Source organism: Coniophora puteana, assembly GCF_000271625.1.
Source record: "Coniophora puteana RWD-64-598 SS2 unplaced genomic scaffold CONPUscaffold_15, whole genome shotgun sequence".
Taxonomy (NCBI): Eukaryota; Fungi; Basidiomycota; class Agaricomycetes; order Boletales; family Coniophoraceae; genus Coniophora; species Coniophora puteana.
This window is the reverse complement of record NW_006913067.1, coordinates 957370-969206: the sequence shown is the minus strand read 5'-3', so window position 1 is coordinate 969206 and position 11837 is coordinate 957370. Positions and strand designations below refer to the sequence as shown.

Here is an 11837-nt window from a genome sequence, read left to right as displayed (position 1 = left end):
GCTACCATGGATTTATATGCCTCTGCTAGCTGTTCCAAGGCTATCAGGATAGAGACATGGTTGCTTCCGCAGATTTTACCATTCATACAGTTAAGATTTCCACACAGGTATTTATATGACTGTGGAATTTACCCTACCATGCATGGTATTTCTGCCTCATTATAAGTCACATGAACATTTCCGTTGGCAAACATGTGGGGCTACATAACAAATCCCACTGGTAATATATTGTATGATGAGGACCCCAGACACCCGGAAGTTTCTGGGCAGTGTGTACATGGCTGGTATAGCATATTTGGACTGTTGGAAATATATGTGTGTCCTTCCATAAGTAGAGGAATGATACCCAAAGTACAAGGTAATACCAACATAAAAAGTCTAAGAGAGTCCACCTCGCGACCAGAAGTAGGGTCTCTTAGACCCTTTTTTGGGGGCGCCTGAAGTGCACTCTGATTAATGTAGGCTGTTTGTAGTGTGTAGATCAGACTTCGACTCCAAAGAGATTCATTCACAATTAATTAATAGTGACATGGCATGACAGAATACGAGCGACTTCCGAGTGTTAATCTTGTGTTATTGCATCACTTCATTACTATGTGTCGTGGATACATGAGTAGCTAGCTAATGGATGGCTAACTACACACAGTGATAGAAGAGTGCTCCAAAATCTTGTTTCACATACGGAAATTACTCTTTTCAGTTTATTTTGGCGCTCATATTTTGTATCACACGTCACACTATCATATTAAAGCAATACAGCCTGTGTTTCATTGTGCAAGGCGGCGAGGGAGCATTGCCTTCGGCGAACGCGTCCCTCGCGCGTCGACTTCAGACAGTCACGTGTATTTAATATTACTACTTATGGGTACGATTCACAAACTTCCGAGAAGTCCGCTCGGTCACTAGTCACGATGACCGACAGTGTCGGTCACTGTCGGTCACGGTCATTCTAAAATGACCGACACGCCCGGTCATCCCGTGGCATTCACTGGCTTGAGGGCATCCAACCGTGCAACATGGACCTTGTTAACATAAACGCAACCAGCGTAAAAGTGCAAGAAAGCTGCTGCGAGCGCAGGGTCACTATCGTTGAGTTGATGTATGTGACCCTTGATGTCCACATTTTCTTTAGTTGCCTACATCCGAAGCTGGTGAGCTTTGATGTTGAGGCACATGATCTCCTCATGTGTTTGCTTCATCTTGAAGTACTTCGTTGCAACATCACAATTGATGGGCTTGGCCCAGGGTTGTTCACAAATGCCCGTCTAAAAAAAGAATGCTTTAGCATCTCAAGCTCTGATAAGTAGGTGTATTGGACAATGTCCTGTCACCAGATCTGCACCGCTGGTGGGTCCATCTTGGCTGCAAGGTGGTTCTAATTATTCAGAGCCGTGAGGACCATAGTTGAATGCTGTTCAATAGCTTTGCCAATTGAGCCTCGCATCTTGTATCCTGGACAGACCATTACTAAGAACAAAGGCATTGATAAACAAGTAATACTCACCTGTGTCCCCTACCCATGCTTTCAAAAGCTCCTGCAAGCATTGAACTACAAGGAGCTGGAGGCAGTCCAACATGCAATAGAAGTCCTGATGCTGAAGGAAGGCAGATAGGGCTTGATACTTGTCTGACAATTTTTCCCATGACTGCGTGAGGCCAAGCCAAGATTCAAAGTTGATGATGTTGCAGTGGCAAACAAAATATGCCTCTGATGCAATGCAGCATGCACTCTCAACTGTGAGGGTCTCATTGGCATCTTCCTTGTAGTCTGTGTTGCCGGCGGTGATTCAGAAATTATCTGATGATACTCTTCTCCACTTGGCACTATAAAGCAAAGACTTGATTAGGGACACAAAATATAAGAAGAAGAAAGACTTACTCTGCTTTGTCCCAGCCCTCAAGAGCATGCACATACTCCACAGCGACCTTCCGCTTGTCTGGTTCCTCCTTAAGGTTCACCAGGAATGAACATTCAAGTTCTGGCCATGTGTTGATCTTGGCGGTAGTGATCAATAACCACTGACACAGAGCCTCCACTTGGCTGTAGTCAGTGATAATGCTGAGTGCCTGTCAATATTTGTTGTACAAGAAAGAGCCTATACATTTTATGAGCTGTAGGTACGAGCAAATGAATAACTTAGCTCAGCATAGTGGTTCTCATCCCATTGACGGAAGAACAAGTCTAGAGCCTGCATGTAATGAAATGTGGATGTGTAGCAAATAAGGCAGGTGGTGTCATTAGAGGCCAAGAACATGTGTTCCATCTGCTTGAGATCTGATAGACCAGAGCCAGGGATATACAGTGGGTGGAAATTGAGTTGACAGAGGCAGTTGTGAGCGTACCTATGGAATGTTTTTACACAGATCATCAGATTCTGTGCACATGCCTTGTTGCTAAGGAGGCGGTTAGAAGCCACAGTCTTGCTGAAGTCACAGCCTGTGTCTTGACCAAGACCAACATTGTTTCTGTGTACATCCAGGAGATAGGCTACAGTTGCCAGACTGTGCTTGGCACTAGGAAAGAGTGAACATTGTGAAAATGGAGATGAAAAGACTTACAGTTCTCCACTGCGGACCATCTTGCATACCTTCTGCATGATACCATGTTGGCATGCGGATGTGAAGATGCCAGTGTTCTCATAAATATTGAGTGCTTTCTTGCTCCCATCAGGTCGGCTTGCACGGAAATCTGAGGTGCAGCGACCTGGCTGCTTGGTGCTGTTGTTATTGTTTCTATTGTGCTCAATGCAGGGGCCGTGGACTGAGCTGCACACTTCATCCTTGTACAAATCAGTGTCCTCGCGTGAGATGAAATAGTTGCTCTTGAATACTCTTCAATCTGCAGAGCCGGCAGATTCCATTCTCCACGCCGAGTTGTTGCCATCTGAAGCGAACTGCACCACTGAGATTAGTGGTACTTCACTCTTGAGCTGTCAAAGCCTGCATTAGTCTAGTCACTGAGTAAAAGAATACATACTGTATAGTGGCAGCAGGGGCAGCTGTGGAGCAAGCACCAGTCGGGGGTGTCCCAGCCCATCTCAGACTGCAGGCGGTGGTGAACTGTGCAGAGAAGGTGAAGGTAGACATTGTATGTTGTTGAGAAGGCATCTTGTAAGAAAGACAAGTAATTAATCTATGTTTCATCAGTGAAGGTTGTGCAAAATAAAAACAATTGGAGGGAGGACTTGCATCATTTAACTTGCATAGCATTTAAATGTAAGGCTGGATGCCAAGGCAGGAGTGTTGGCAGTACAAACAATAGTACACCTCCAGAGTATGGAGGTCAACGGAGGTCTTGGGGGCTTCTGGAGTGTTGCCGAGAAGGCCATAGCAGAGGAGTGCAATGTTCATGAGCTCACCCTGCTGCTGTAGGAATGGATGACTGAGAGACTCTAAAAATATTTAAAATTAATCTTAGTCTGTAGGTTGGGTGGACATACTGTTGACTGATAAGACTTGTATTGTGAATTAGTGCATGAATGGTCTTCAGCGATCAATGGCTGATTGCAGGTGCCTGACAGCCATTTCAGGTACCCTTGGACAAGGTTGCTGTGCTGGTGGTTCCACTCCTGATTGGCATGCTTGTTCCTCTCGTAGCAAGTTTGGGGCCGTTTGTGAGCACAAACAGCATTGATCCTCCAAGTAAGTCAGTAGTATACAGAATGCATATAAGGTGGGTGACGCACCCTAAGTATGATCCTTCTAATGTGGCCTGGATACCTTTATCTATCTCCCCAACACCATGTGTATAGGTGTCTTCATTGTCTGAAGGGTCCAGGGTGTAGCTGTTCTCTTTGACAATACCCAACAAGTCATTGTTTTTGAAGCCCTTGTTAGGTGGTACCCCAGATGCAATGACAATGTTGTTGTATGCAGTGTGGCTTGTGGACATCATTTCTAGATAGAATGTGCATTAGCAATCCCATATAATATGTAGTACTTACCAAGTAGAGCCCTTTGGCAAGCCTCAAGAGCCTCCTCCACCTCCCTCCAGACTGCTCCCACCAACCTATTTGAAGGCTTCATCATGGCAGCACATACCAGAGCTGACAGGCTTGCCTGCAAGTCATTGATCCCTCCCTCCATGTGAACACTCTTGATACCGTGCTTCATGACTTTGAAGAGGAAAGGGAGAGAGGTGTGTAGGGCAGAGGGAGTGGGCGAGAAGGGAGACTCATAATAATAATATATATAAAAACATGTAAAAAGACTGTCAGCAACATGGCATCCAACTGCCCAATACTCATGGTTAATACCCAGATACCTTAAAGGCACTATGTGGCTTCTATAGTGCATGCGGGGAGGAGGATGTGGAGATGGGATAGAGGTGGGAGGCAAGATAGAGGCGGGAGGTGAGTAGTGAATAGGGGTAGGATGGCGGGGTGAGATGGCAAGATCGAAACCACCGGAAAGCACTTTGCCAAGTGGCAGAGAATGAAGGGAGGGGCAGGAGGGCGGGAAAGAGGACTCCAGCATTGTTGGGCATAGGTAGCATTATTATCATGTCTTATCTAGGCACAAATTATTGAAGTAATCTAATCTTAGGGCCTGGAATGCTGTGGGAGACTGAGTCTCAGACATATACAGAAAAGGGACAGGCTGCACCAACAAACACTACCACACCCAAGTGCAACAGCAAGTGCTTGGCTAGAAGGGAAAAGAGGCTTCACAAGCCTCTTGCACTTAAAGTGTGCAACAGGCTTCTGAAGCCTCTTTCCTGGTGATGGTCATGTGACAAAGAGAGGGAAGGATCTTAACATGACTGGAATGGAAATGAGGCACTAGTCCCATTAACCAAGATGAATAATAGCACTGACTAATACAGCAGGCAACTCACCTAGTCACAATAACCAAGAGGTCAAGATAGGGAACTAGACTTGGCTCGGTAGAAACATAGTTTATATAGCAAATCAGAAAGGAGAAATAAACAAAGGTATACATAGGCATACATCTGGAATGTTCTGGAAAGTGCTAGCGCAGTAGAGCAAAATGAAAGGGGAAAAAACCCATCTGTTCATGTTCCTGGCAGGTGGTTTGAGAGCAAGAACATGAGGCTTAAGGCCTAAGGGTGTAGGACTTGTTGTGCTCAAGGGAATGCACATCTTGTCTTGGCTGAACAGTCAGTTTTGCAATATACAAAAAGTTTGGACAAACAGCTCATGGATGACAGTGCCAGAAGAGACAATAAGTCAAAAACATATTTGCCACATTAATACTTTGAACACATGGGTGATATACAATTGGATATAAGAGTAGTCTACTGATTTCAACTATATAACAGTGGCTGAAACTTGGATGAAACACAGAACTCTGACATGATATTAACTGAATATATGTGCAATGAAATAAGTGCTTTCCCGTTCAATTCAGTGACACAATAGACACTATAGATGCTCAACTAGAACATTAAACTCCTGACTAATGCTACTTAGCCTTCCTTCACTTCTGTGCTAGCTATTCTGCTGTCCAGAGCTCCTTTTGGTGCATTTTAAACAAATTTGGGGTGCATCCAGGCCTATGTACATGCAATAACCGGAACATGATAGCTGAAAAATTTGGACTATTATTGACATTCTAAATGCACAAGGCCAGTGGCTGCCCTGACACATACCTGGGGTATGGGCTGTGTTAGAGTATGAATCTGCACTCTTGGGAGGACCCGGGTTTGATTCCCAGTGGAATCCTGTGCTGCGGGACAATGCATCAGGCCGTGGAATGATGCAAACTTTGATGGTATTGGAGACTCCAGTTGGGACAGTTTATTAACATGTGTGTGCTAAATTTGCAGATTGGAATTATGTGTCTCAATGCAGCAAAATGACATGCCATGCCTGATCTATACACACACATATTCCCGCAGATGCAGCTGTCTGCAAGAGACGGGTGTATGCACTCCATTTTGTTGCATACAGATGCATCATCCGACAGAATCGGACATGCAGCTGGCTGTAATACGTGGGTTTAAATTGTCCATTTTGCTGCAGACAGCTGCATCATCCGGCAGAATCAGACATGCAGTATAATGCAATAGCAGGCAAAGCAATAATATGATTCGCCTTGGATCTATTTTAAGCACATGAGGGGTAATGTTCTAATCTGTGGCCTAGTAAATAGCACACCGGCAACGGTGTGATTGTGAAAGCAGAAACAATCCCGAAATCATACCAAGTCCAAAATGCTGACCCGCTAACCCGTATCCACCTAATGAAACATCCCTCCAGCAATGGCCGTGCACGTATTCAAGGTCCACGCACCCTCGGTGACCTGATAAATAGATTAGAACAATAGAATGTGTATAGTTGTGATATACGCACCAGTTTCTTGGCCTCAGCAGTGTATTTCTACAGGAAAACATGTATATGTCATAAACTTGATAGTGAGATCAAGAAAAACATACCTTTTTGAGACCTGGGGCCAGGTTCTTGTAGTATCAAGCAAAGTCAAACTTGTTGACTACACTTCCTTTGTTCTTCTCCTTCTCAAGCCACCAAATGGCACAGAGAGTCTTGTGCATCATGCAAAAGGACGTTAGAATAAAAACTCGAGTCGACAGGCCACGAAGAGTGTACCTTCCATCCTTCTTATCCCCAGGATCAAAGGCCTCCTTGGCTGCATCCTCCTCCTTGTGCTGACCTGACGCTCCAGCCTCTGGCTTATGGTCGAACACGCCAGAAATGGGCTCACTAAAGCCTTCCTTGCGAGACTGCAAGCGGGAATTTTTGGTGTATTCACTGTACATTAGAGCAAGTCAGCTGTAGTATAAATACAATAAGAGATATTTACGAGGGATTCTCAAGGACAGCCTGAGCGCGGGACTTGAACACTTGAGGCGGTGATTTGGATGGTGTAGTGGCAGCTGCCGACTTGCGAGCCGTTGAGCGTGTGGTTTTTGTGACGGGTGGTGATGCTGACGGGGGAGTAGATATGCTTGAGGTGTGGACTTGGCTGTCCTGCTCATTAGTTGCCTCTTCAGAAGCCACCACAGGAATGGCCTTCTTGCTCAGCTTGAATTTGAGCACCGGCAGCATGCAGGGGAGAAGTCCTTGCTCCACGTCTTGGCTTGGAGCTGGTGCTGCGGTGGGCCCCGGCTCGGTGGGAGTCGCCACCTTTTGGCGAGAAGCAGCAGCTGTAAGTAAACAGAACATTAGCTACAAATTATATAGAATAAAGGAAAATGTACCGTGATCGGTGGGAAGCCCACTGGCACATGCATTGGTAGTGGCAGCACACTCTGATTGCTCCCTCTCTGCACGCTCCTTCTCGAGCCATGGAAGCGGAGACAATTCACAACTCCCCTCTTCGTTTGCATCAGGTGAGTCAGAGGGGAACGTACATGGCTCAAACACTTCTTCGTCCCTGTTCTCGGGAATGTCGTCACGCTCAACATTGCTAATGCAGGTGCAGTCGGTAGGATCAATGGCGAGGGCATCCTCACACTTGATAACAGGGTTGTCCTGCCGAGTGACCTCCTCTGCACCCACACCCACTGGGTTGGGGTCGTCCAGATTACCTTGATCAGAAATGGCTTTGGGGGAAGGAGGAGGAGGAGGGGCAGGATCTGTACTAGTGTTAGTGTACTGTAGTCTGATGAGCGAATACATACCATTTTCTTTTTCCTTGCCTTTCCCTTTGGTGCACTTGGTGGAGATGGTGGCTTCATCTGCAGAGGGAGAACAGCTTCACTTGCTCGATTTTGCAGCCTTGGAACAAGTGCCTTGACTAGATGCTGATGTGCTTTTGGAATCCTTGAGGATGGCCTCGGCTGCCTTGGGGTTGTCCTCCATCTTGGCCAGGATCTTGGGCCTGATGTTCTCGAGATTGTCAAGGTAGCTTCTCTTGAAGTTGGGGAAACTGTCCTTACCGAGGTAGTTGACCTTCCAATTGTCCTCTGCAAGAGCAAGCCAAGGATACTTGGAGTACATGGCACAATGTGTCTCTTCCTTGACATCAAACGAATGAGCCGTCCACACAAGGGCAAGTCTCTTCTGACTGGCAAACTGCCACCACAACGTGCGCAGGGTCTCCCTGACCACATCAATGGTCTCTCTAGGGACCTTCTTGCCGTCAGAGTATTTGCAGAAGGGAGTCGTACCGTTATCCTTGGTGTACCCAGCTCATCCACCAACATAATCTTTCCTTTCATCGGTAAACTTCTTCTCCATCCAATAATTGACCTTGTAGTGTTTCTTCATGTCGGCAAGATGCTCCTCATGGTTCACAATGTTCGGCACCTCATCTACGAGGAGGTGTCCCCGCTTCAAACCGACCGAGTCAGCAAGATGATCATAGCATTGCCTGTATAACCGCTGAATATAATGTACTGATCATGAAGAAACACTCACTGTAGCATGGCCTTTTCATTCTTGAGGACAGCATGCTCATTCCGGATTGCAGCAAGGTCGTGCTCAAGCGTGTTGCACTTGTCTTGAAGCAACACCATATGTTGCTGCATGCTTGGGCCACCATACCCATCCTATAAACATTGACAAGCACCAAATATGAGATTTCAAACACATATATAAGAAAAACTCACTGAAGGATTGCTCCATCGAGAATTCCCTGTAGGCATCTGATAATAAGAAAGCTGGGACATGTCAGACATAGACCAAGCGTGCGCATGAACAGAGCTGTCATAGATGTGCTTGGGGGATGGGAAATTGGGAGGGAGGCCGGATGCCATATTTGCGCCAGTAGAGGTAAAGCTAAGAAGGTAGTGGGCGACTTGGTGGTGCAAAGGGAAGCAGAGAAAAAGTGGGCATTGTAAGCTCAAGAAAAGAGTGAAGCAAAGTGCGCACTGGACAAATTCCATCCTGATCATATCACACACTTTCACGCAATGCCACTGACACAAACTGTTTATGGCAATTGACTTCAATTTCACAAGTCAAAGTCTATACACATATAGTCTGTAGTGGAAATGAGTGCAGTATGTAAAAAAGTGTACCTAAGCATAGTGTATAGAAATGTGTATATAATGAATGGCGGTATAGTGCAGGTGTGATTTTAGACGTCATGAGAGGACAAACCCACTCACATAGAGCAAGTTCGCTGCGTCGGCCTATTATCTTTGTCATCTACATCCTCCGACTCACAGAGCAAGCTCTTCCTCTTGAGTGGAGAGCTTGCAGGCATAGATCCTGACACTCCTGCCTGAGATGGACCAGCATGGGGCAATGCAGCTGGAGGGGATGGCGTACTCGCAGCGAGTAAGGAAAAGTGTAGTGACGAAGCTGCATGCAGCCTCACAGGGGAAGGAGAACTGTGGCTGGGCGGCAAGGGACCATTGCGAAAAGGGTACGGATGATTGTCGAGATCAGAGCTTGTATGGGATCCGGTTGAGTTGTTGTGTGAGTCTTCGGAGTCTTCGTGAGCAGAGGATAGCTCGTTGATGTTGAATGGTAGGTGAAGTGGAGAGCTTTCTTGGGGAGCAGCTGGTTCATTGAGTGGGCGGGCAGATTGAAGGTCTTTGACAATTTTGAGTCTATCGGCTTCGGTGATGATGAGGGTGGTGTCCTCATCGCTTGGCTCTGCTTTCACAGTAGCCTGGGCTAGAGCCTCCTCCCTCTGTAGGCATGATTAGGATGGCATTGAAACAATAATTGGGGTTGGTGTACCTTTCTCTGCTCCATCAATTCCCAAAGAACACTGATGAGCTGCGTCTCCGAACGTGCTGGCTCAGGCACAGGTGTGCGTTCTCGCCTATAAGACAAGACAAGAGTTTCCGCGCGACGGTGAGCTAAATGATGAGGGCAATGGCTGGGACGAATGAGGTACCTGTATGGGAGATCGGAAAAGCGACGTGGATGGGATGGATGACCCATACCGGGCAGAATCGTGACTGGGATGGGCTCTGCGAAGGTAATGCGGACCTTGTCTTTGTCAAGAGGTAAAGCGATCTTGGGGGACATGATATTGACTGGAGCAGATTGAGCACGAGTAAAGGGAGGTCGATCAATAGCAGGAGTAAAGGAAGGTTGGACCGAGTCCGCAGGGGTATCTTGAGAAGGCCGGGCAGTGTCTTCAATGGCAGAGGGATGTACAGGAATTGGGAGATCAGAGAGACGAGTCGCACTCGCGGGGTGCTCTAATGCAGAATTGTTGCTGAGTTTGATAGCAAAATACCAGTGAATGTGTCTGGGATAAGTATACTGTGCTATTTCAACCTTAAGTTCAGTCCACCTGTCCACCCCCCTCTGAACTGAACCTCTGGGGGTGGACAGTCCACCCCTCTTGAGGGGCTTTGAACTTAGTAGGGTAGACATCCCGTAGAATCATGAAAAACCCTGTATATTATGTAGAAAAAATGAGATATGCACTATGAAATGCCCTAATGGCCTAAAAACCCGTCGAAATACTTGCTAGAGTAGTAGTAGAAACAAGATGACGCTTTCCCCGGCCCAAGTCCTTGGCATCAGGTAAGCAAAGCGAGTTAACGTCAACATTGAGACATCAAAGACGTACACATTTTGGTTGCCAGCTGCAGATGACATGTTTGATTAATTTGAGTGTTGTGTACACGAGGATGGTCGATGTCGGTAAGCGACGTGTCAAAATCCTGGCTCGCCGAGATCTTGCAGAGTGTACAAATATTAGCACACAATTAAGCACAGCCACATAAGCGTCACAGACTTGGCGCTTTCCAGCACTTTCCTTGAACAAATAAAATGATGCTTGTATTTGTTTATCAAACTCTACGTGCATGTTTGTTTATATTACAATGTCAGTGAGGTTGATTGCATCGAGCACGTTGAAGGCTCAACGTGCTAACACGCTCAATGTGCAATGTATGCGTTGGTGGCATAGAAAACATGAAAGAGCGTGGCTCTAGGGTTAGGGTTAAGGAGTCAAATTTTCATACCAACATTTTGACATAGTGTATTATGTGTTTTCGTTGTACTCCGTGACTGGTGAGGTTCATCCATCATGTACTGTCAGAGGGAAGCCGCCCAGAACAAGTGTTCTGCCCAAGAGTAAGTTCCTGTATGTGTGACAGTGCATGTGTGTCGCGGACGCGGGGGTATAGCCCCTGTCTTTCTCTTTTACCCCTATCTCTCTTACCTTCTCGCGCATTGTCTTGTTTTGTTCACGCTCCGCGTGGGCTGTGCTTTTGGACTCTGACTCATTTGTTTGGCATTGTTATGGACACTGCCCAGGATTTACTATATAAACCCTGTACCTTCATCCCTAGTCCCCATCTCGACCTCTTTGTCATTGGGACTAGGTGCGTATTCATCCCCTGATGTACCTGTAGATACACCAATCTAATCTTTGTCATTGGGACTAGTCCTTGGGATCCTCCGTATTCTGTCGCCGCTCTGAGTCCGCTGTTCTAGCGTCGTTAAGCTCCTCCGCTCCGCCGTCATCGTCATCTCCGCCACATTAGGTCGAGATCTACTACTGCACCGACGACCCTCAGCTCCAGTCGCCCCTGCAGGACCGTCACACAGACCAGTAATTGTCGCATTCCAGCAGCGTACTTGCTGGAGCCCATCATCATCCTGTCCGTCGACCTCAGTCTCGCTCTTGCGCTCATTGCCTTCGCCGTCGTCGCCTACGCCGCCATCTTCATCTACGCCTTCTCCCACACGCACTCCACCCTCTACGTAGAGACTTGACGTGAGCACTAGCACCGCGAAGTTCCCTCAGCTCCAGTACCCCGGCAAGAGGCTACAGCCACCACGCCCCGCTTCTCAGCCAACACCGCCGACTGTACAGGCCACCCACACGGCTTCTCTTTAGTCTATCGAACACACGTATCCCTCGATAACGACAGTTTTGAAGAGTGCGACGATAACCCTTGCCCCAACGCGCGCGACTTCCCCCTCCACGGAATCCAA

General features: G+C 47.0%; 2 protein-coding genes across 2 annotated transcripts; both read right to left on the bottom strand.

Annotated features, from left to right (window-relative positions):
- Window positions 1–2174: 2174 nt before the first annotated feature.
- CONPUDRAFT_40272 (uncharacterized protein) lies at window positions 2175–2663 on the bottom strand (the record flags this gene model as incomplete). Its single annotated transcript, XM_007775560.1, has 2 exons — window positions 2175–2514; window positions 2560–2663. Coding segments are annotated over 2 exons (444 nt in total), but the record flags the coding sequence as incomplete, so codon positions are not given.
- Window positions 2664–5804: 3141 nt separating this feature from the next.
- CONPUDRAFT_77044 (uncharacterized protein) lies at window positions 5805–10490 on the bottom strand (the record flags this gene model as incomplete). The annotated part of the gene is made up of 18 exons (XM_007775823.1): window positions 5805–5988; window positions 6120–6201; window positions 6255–6264; window positions 6315–6341; window positions 6398–6408; window positions 6460–6731; window positions 6784–7126; window positions 7181–7558; window positions 7604–7660; window positions 7721–8099; window positions 8127–8295; window positions 8343–8473; window positions 8534–8721; window positions 9035–9058; window positions 9093–9564; window positions 9615–9699; window positions 9775–10101; window positions 10462–10490. 18 exons carry the CDS (start codon window positions 10488–10490, stop codon window positions 5805–5807), a joined length of 3168 nt encoding a protein of 1055 aa, XP_007774013.1.
- Between the last annotated feature and the right edge of the window lie 1347 nt (window positions 10491–11837).